We start from the raw sequence: 7,500 nt of genomic DNA, 5'->3' as shown, positions 1-7,500 counted from the left end.
CCCGCCCCCCCACCAGCACACCCGACCCCACCAACCAAGCACAAACCATAGTTCTAAACTTTATAATAGCAAACATTTTTAAATGAATTGCTAATCATTTCTAAATGAATTTCAGACGACAACTTGTCACTGCTGATACCATACGATACAATGAGTGCTGGTATACTATAACATACTCAATACTCAAATACTATGCATTATCGCCATGGGGGGGGGGGGGGGGGGGGGGGGGGGTAAGATAAGGAAAACAATTTATAATAAAATCTTTTAATAATAATCAGGACAGACACTTATTTTGTTTGGTGTAATAATGTGAGTTTTTCATGTGTACTGTTTTGCAATAAATAATTGATTACAAAAACAAATACTCAAATACTATGCTCAACAAAACAGGCAGGTCCCAAGCACCCCTACCTTGGGGTCCGTACTGTCCTCCCTGGGGTCCGTAGGGGCCAGAGGAGCCGCCCTGGGCCTGGGGGTAGGGGCCCATCCCTGGGTAACCCTGCTGTCCTCCAGGAGACGGGTGGGGTGACATGGAGGGGCCAGACTGGGGAGGCACAAACTGGGACGCAGACTGGTTCCTCTGCATGTTGGCCATAAACCCTGGAAACCACGTACACACATACACACACACATATTAGTAGTCACATTTTACAATTCTTGAACACAAACATTAGTAGCTGCATCAGCCCACACACACACACACACACACACACACACACACACACATTTATTTAGCTATAAAAGAAACTATATTTATTTTGCTATAAACACACATGTGAAAAGGTGCGTTAGGAGACGTGCAGCAGATTGATTTTGGTGTGCCACTGTAGGCTTGTTGAGTGCTTAGATTCAGCTTGCGGTTGCATTCGCTGCCTTCCACTGATACTATGTCATTTTATTATTCTGAAATGATTATCCATTCCAACATTCGCAGGGAAATCATATTGAATGATCACCACCCACTCATTGTTGGAGACCTGCCCCCAGCCTCTACGCTAACTGAGATGCTGAACTAAATAACCGACTTAGCGGCTATACCCGGTGAAACTGAGTGTTGCTCTTTCAGGATGCAAACACAACTATGGTGAAAAAAGAGAGAACTACCCGAAGTTGTTGCAGACAGGAGGGGCGGTCCGGCGGGGGCTAGTGTTATAAAAAGCGGTTATGACTTAATCAATTGTTTGCTCTGAAGAAGCTCCTCTCACAAAAACATTAAGTCAATGTTGTTGGCTACTCTTCTCTACACTCACACAACCCACCTCTGCATTGGATATGCGATCACACATAGGTACTGGCAGTTTAGGTGCAGCACTTTGCCTGATCTTCTCAGCTGCTTGGTTGCTGGGAGTGGGGTCTCCTTTCTGAGAAGCTGCTTCACACTTTGTGTTGTTATGATAGTGGTCACCTTCTGTCTGTGGAGCTCTGTCTGACAGTGTGATATGCACGCCCTTTCCTCCATAATTAATCTCGTTTGTGCATAATACACATCTAGCATGTACTTTTTTATTTAAAAAAAATTTGATAGTGGGAACTTATGGTTCACAAAACATTGTGACAGCGGCTGGTGAAAGGGGGAACAAGTCACCAATCAAAATGTTCGGACTTTTAATTTGAAAACGGAAATACATTTCAACATTGTTGAAAATCACATCACACTCGCTAGTCAAGCCAAACTATTACAATGCATTGGATTCGATGGATGAGTAATACCCACTGCTACCTAGTTAACTATAACACTACTTTACATTGTTAGCAGGCTCACAAAACAAGCTGTGTTAGTTGACTAGCGATGTGTCATTGACTTTCAACAACGCTTAGCTCGCGCTTTTATTTTGAAATCGCGATAACAAGTCAATGTCGGAATGTGCCTGTTGTTCAGAGAACAGATGCCAAACTACCGACATGTTTGCTGTAATAATATGATTTTGCAGTAGGCAGCCATCAGTCAATAGCTCGTCTCATTCACAAAACAGCATGGGTCGCTTGCACTGTTTGATCACGTATTTTAGAACTGATTACAGAGATGGTGAACGTTAGCACTAGCTAACACTAGCTATCTATTTACCTTAGATTGGGCCCAAACCCAATTTACCCCTACGGCTTCTTTTTGCGCGTTCACGTTTAGGGTAAGGGTGTTCCAATTCATATTTCATCGAGGGCTAGGGGGAAGGGGGAGGGCTATCTACGTCTTCGTTTGGACATTTTTCATGACCAGACAACATTCGGAGCCATATCCCTCGCTCCCACAATGCATTGCCAATCATCTACAGAAATCAGATTTTTATGTAATGCAGAAGACAGCCACAAATGTCATTAACTTTTTCTGTAATTACTTATTAATAAAGATGTAAACAATTATGATAACCATCTTATTATCTTAGTTTAATGCCATTTCAATGCCTTTTCTTTATAACAAGCATAACAAAAAAAACGCTATTATGCCGAGGTGCTGTGTCTAACGTTACAGGCTGATTTGTGCATGACAGTCGCGCATATTGACATTTCCATGTCTGATGGCATAAGAGCTACAAGTTGTTTTGCTCTTCCATGATTTCTCAAGTGTGTTGATAACAAACGAAAAAAGATGCATATAGCACACGCAACATAAATAAACACAGCTGAAGAAGGCAATGTCAGATGTGTGAAATGGCTGGCAATATATTAACACGTCATCCGCACCGCGTCTATTTAAACGACTGCTGATGACGTATCAGGGTCTTGAAGGGTTGTCCCATTTCATAGGGAAATATTTCAACCACTATGGCTTGTGGCTCTGTTCAGAGGCCTTGGCTCAAAAGCGAGTGGCACTCGAAAACGAGCCGTAGGGGTAAAAAAGGGAATCGGGATTGGGCCATAGACTCGGTGTAGAAGCTGCTCTGACACGGAATACAATAACGTTAGCAAATACAACTACAGAGCTATTGATGGTCCTGACCCCAGAGCTATTGACAGTCCTGACAGCAAGTCCTGACCCCTGACGCGCAATCCATTCAGACTGTAGGAATACAGTATACTATGGGAATAGTTAAGGAGATTCGTCTGTCACAACTCCCCCCCCGCCTCCAAATAAAAACTCTTCGGATCTCCACGACACCCAAGTCACCCAAATTGACATGAAAGCAAGTTGTTTGTATCCCTGTCTTTAGAGGAAGCCCTCTGTATGTGTCAGGGCGTCAGGACATGGCCAACAACCACTTGACAGACATCCAAAATAGCATCCTAGCGGAGAAATTGAGATGTTTACATAACGTGTTACATGTTTCTAAGAACACCCCAGTGACATTGGTATGTGGTATGTGTGTGTGTGTGTGTGTGTGTGAGAGAGAGAAAGTAGACAGACTAGAGAGTGTGTACTCCTGTGTGTTTGTTTGTGTGTGTGTGTGTGTGTGTGCCTCTGTGTGTGTGTGTGTGTGTGTGTGTGTGTGTGGGAAAGTAGAGAGAGTGCGAGTGTGTCGAGAAATCTCCTATATTGCACTTTAAGGGAATATGACAGCAGTTCAACCATGACTGCCGTGTAATTCTACACTATTACAGAAGCTGTGAGCTGAGAAAAAAAGTATCTGTGCTCAACTTCCCTCCAACCATCCAAATTGACATTTCCAGTGATCTTCACAGGACCTCGTGGTGACGGCCGCAACTCCATTACGTTACAGTCTAAAACCTGGGAGCCGGTGGAGCGAAAAACATTTCCAATCCGCCATGAATGGGGAAAAAAGGTCACCGGCGGTCCAACCACTCTGGAGGGAGAGAGAGAGGGGCCTGTCTAATATTCCAGATTAGCTCTAAATGGATCTGCTTCGGTGGCCTACGTGGTGAACGCAGACCCTGATCTCTGACCACTCCACTGAGAGCGTCTGCACAGCCAGGGTCCACTTTTTTGATGGAGTGCGGTTTTTACAAGAAAAATGGGTTGGTTGCTGAGAGTACCATACTCTGGGCCCTATTATGCACTTCTTAACTTGCCGTCTTAAGTCTTAATTAAGACGCACCGCCAGGTTAAGACCTACCTCCACCCTTATTATGCGCTTCATACGCGCTACTGCTATTATGCCGGTGTCGATAGGCGCCCACACATAAGACGTAATACTCCCGTGCATATATTACTCATTGTGGGAGTGTTCATATGTTAATGAAGTGCACTAGGCGCCTGTGCTATTATGCGATCTGACTTTGCTCCTAGTGCTAAGAAGTGGTTTGAAAAGTTCTTAAGTTTAGACTTCATGCACGTTTTGAAACACGAGCGCGCCTCCGCGGTTTGCGCATGCATGTGGGCACACATGAACACGCACGTGGCTCCACGGCAAGACGTCAATTACGGTCACAGTATAAATGCTTTATTTCAGAAGGGAGAGGCAGAGAAGCGCGCTGACCTCCTTCTTAGGACTTCCATAATAGCATAGCGCTAATGACTCAACGCAGCCGGTTCTTAAAGGGAATGGCACCTGGCACGCTGATTGGGTTGATTGAGAAGACGCCCAAAACACACCCATGACTAATTTCTTTGCTTAGCGCTGGGTTTTAGGCGCCCACTACCGCACGCATAATAGCAAAGTGGCCTTGACCACGCCTCCACGTCTTAAGTTTAGATCTACCGCCTCGTCTTATTGCTTAATACTTATGAAGTGCATAATAGGGCCCTCTGTCTCTTACTGCTGTCATGTGTGAGAGGGAGGGAGGGAGGGAGAGAGAGAGAGAGAGAGAGAGAGAGAGAGAGAGAGAGAGGGAGAGCAACCGAGAGAGGAAGAGACAGGGATACAGAGAGAGAGAGAGAGAGAGACACACACAGAGAGAGAGAGAGAGAGAGAGAGGGAGAGAGATACCAAGAGAGACAGAGAGAGAGAGAGAGAGATACCAAGAGAGAGATACCAAGAGAGAGACAGAGAGAGCAACCGAGAGAGGAAGAGACAGGGAGAGAGAGGAAGAGACAGGGAGAGAGAGAGAGAGAGAGAGAGAGAGAGAGAGAGAGAGAGCGACGGTGCCTGAAAGTGTTTAGGCTGCTAGGGGGTTTAAGGGAGTGACGTGAAGGAGGGGGGGGGGGGGGGGGGGCGCATTATTGTAATGTTTTGCTTCCATTAGGGTAGAGGGGACTCTGAAAAACACAGTGTAATACCGCATTTTAAATTGCCTGGAAAATGGATGGTAAGAGGGACATTGTGCAGACAGTGCTAAAAGCAAATAACACATTCAAGGATTTTTTCTCTCTCCCCCCCCCCCCCCCCCTTCATCCCCCCCGACAACCAGGCTGGCGAGGCGAGTGAGGCTCTTAGCTGGACAACAACAACAGACGAGGCGGGGAGGGGATATGGGACGTTCTGCAGGATTTATGGAAATGAGAGAGGCTCTTCTACGTCAAACGGGGCAGGCACTTGAACCGTGGGATTTAATCATATATTCTAAAACAGCGTCCCTGTTAACCACAGGGCTTCCTGGGTCAGGTTGAGAGGAAGAGAGAGAGAGAGAGAGAGAGAGATAATAAAAATAAAAATAAATAATAATAAAAAGGACACATCCAAGGTTTATTTCCTGTAGCAAATAACTGGACACACACACACGCACACGCACACGCACACGCACACACACACACACACACAGACACACACACACACACACACACACACACACACACACACAGATGTTAACCGGCCCTTGGTGAGCTGTAGAGGAGCATTAGAGAGATATTGCTAATGTCGTTGTTGTCCCCTGCTCTAAACAAGGCCGTGTGGGTAATGTTCACTTTTTTCACGAGTGCCATTCAGTAGTAGAGAGGTGGTAGGCAACATCGAAATAGAATTAATTTCCTATGGTAATCCTACAGCAATGGCTGTGTACCGTATGATCCTTAGATACAGTATGGACTAACTCAGATAGAAGCCTGAGGGCCCTATTATTTGTTTAACTAATACACAGTCTTAAGCCTTGGCAAAAGGCAGATACTGTTGGGCAGTAGTTCCACATGTAGATCAACTATCAGTTTAACTGCATGTTCCAGTAGCTTGGTGGTAGTTTATCTACATTCAAGTTCTAGTAGTGATTCTAGTAGTTCATTACTTTTTGCCATGTAGCAGTAAGCTACTGTCACTACTCTGTTATAGAGACTCTACAGTGGCTTCAGTTCAGAATAGATTTCAAGATCCTTCTGCTTGTTTATAAAGCTAAAGAATATCTGAAATACCTTTTGCTAGCATAATATCAGCCCAATAGAGCTCTCAGGTCTTCTGACGCTGGTTTTCTCTGTGTAACACATGTACAAAAGAAGAGATTTGGTGAGGTTGCATTCTCATTTTATGCACCCAAATTGTGGAATGCACTGCCAGTTTACATTAGGGATGCAACCTCAGCAAATATGTTCAAGTCAAGACTAAAAACCCATCTTTTTAATATTGCCTTTAAATGACTAAATCATTAAATTATGATTATATAATGATTGGAGCACTTTGAGCTGCAAAGTATACAAATACAACCAATACAATACAATTTGTATACAACGTATACAAATAAAAAAGTTATTATTACCGGTACTCATTACATTTTTCCAAAAGAAAACCCCCAAAACAGTGGAATTTAACTATTATTAACTATTATTCCAGTCCTTGAACTCCCCTCCTATTTCTTCTGTTGCTGTCTCTGGTCTTCCCACTGCTCCCAGTGATTTCAGTCACACACTGTCTGTCACATGGACTCGTCATCTCTCAGTACATGACTGTCGTGTGTTGGATAAGGTAGTTTCCATGTAGTGAACTAGTTTTTCAAAGTAGCTTTATTGACAAACTGTATTTCTCTTAAGGGTAGCTTTAGTGTGGTTCGACTTCTTTCCTTGTAAAGTAACATTGGTAATCTAGTTAAATACTTTTTCAAAGTAGCTTCCTCGTAAAATACAATGAAACACTCAAAATGACTAATTAACTGAGGTAGGTCCGGTTTTTAGGTAAAAAACCTCCACACCAGGGGCTTGTGTTCTTAATATCAGACCAGGGCGGTTAACGTTCAACTACAGTGGTTTAGCCAGGTGTGTTTCCCATGACCTGGGCTGACCACTGTGTCAATAATGAGTAACTGCCCTTGACAACTTGCCCCCGTGTGTGTGTGTGTGTGTGTGTGTGTGTGTGTGTACGTGCAGAACCATAACCCCATTACACACTCACTCTGCATGGGTCTAACAGAGAGCAGACTGGCCTTCCTGTAGAACATAGTGAGTTCACTGTGACATGACCACTATTTCAGAAGTATGTGTGTGTGTGTGTGTGCGTGTCTGTGCATGTCTGTGTGTGTGTGTGTGTGTGTGTGTGTGTGTGTGTGTGTGAATGTCTGTGAGTGTGCATGCGCACGCGTGTGTGTGTGAGTGTGTGTGTGTGTGTGTGTGTGTGTGTGTGTGTGTGTGTGTGTGTGTGTGCGCGTGTGTGTACTCCCGGTACGGTGCCTGTGATGTCTTACCCTGGCCTGGTCTCCTGTCAGGGTGTGTGGTAGGAGGGTGGTTGTCAGGGTGGTTGTCAAGGTGTG

At 44.6% G+C, this 7,500-nt stretch overlaps 1 protein-coding gene across 1 annotated transcript in view; it reads right to left on the bottom strand.

Moving 5' to 3' along the window:
- LOC308150380 (AT-rich interactive domain-containing protein 1B-like) overlaps positions 1-7,500 on the bottom strand; it is a gene marked incomplete at both ends in the record, with an annotated part of 130,674 nt that overhangs the window by 37,191 nt on the left and 85,983 nt on the right. Inside the window, one exon of the mRNA XM_080523220.1 lies at positions 415-603. Coding sequence (XP_080379346.1) covers positions 415-603 — 189 coding nt within the window. The remainder of the gene's footprint in view (positions 1-414; positions 604-7,500) is intronic.

The sequence above is a fragment of the Nansenia antarctica genome, assembly GCF_963989245.1.
Source record: "Nansenia antarctica genome assembly, chromosome: 1".
Classification (NCBI taxonomy): Eukaryota; Metazoa; Chordata; class Actinopteri; order Argentiniformes; family Microstomatidae; genus Nansenia; species Nansenia antarctica.
This window is presented reverse-complemented; position numbering and strand designations above follow the sequence as displayed.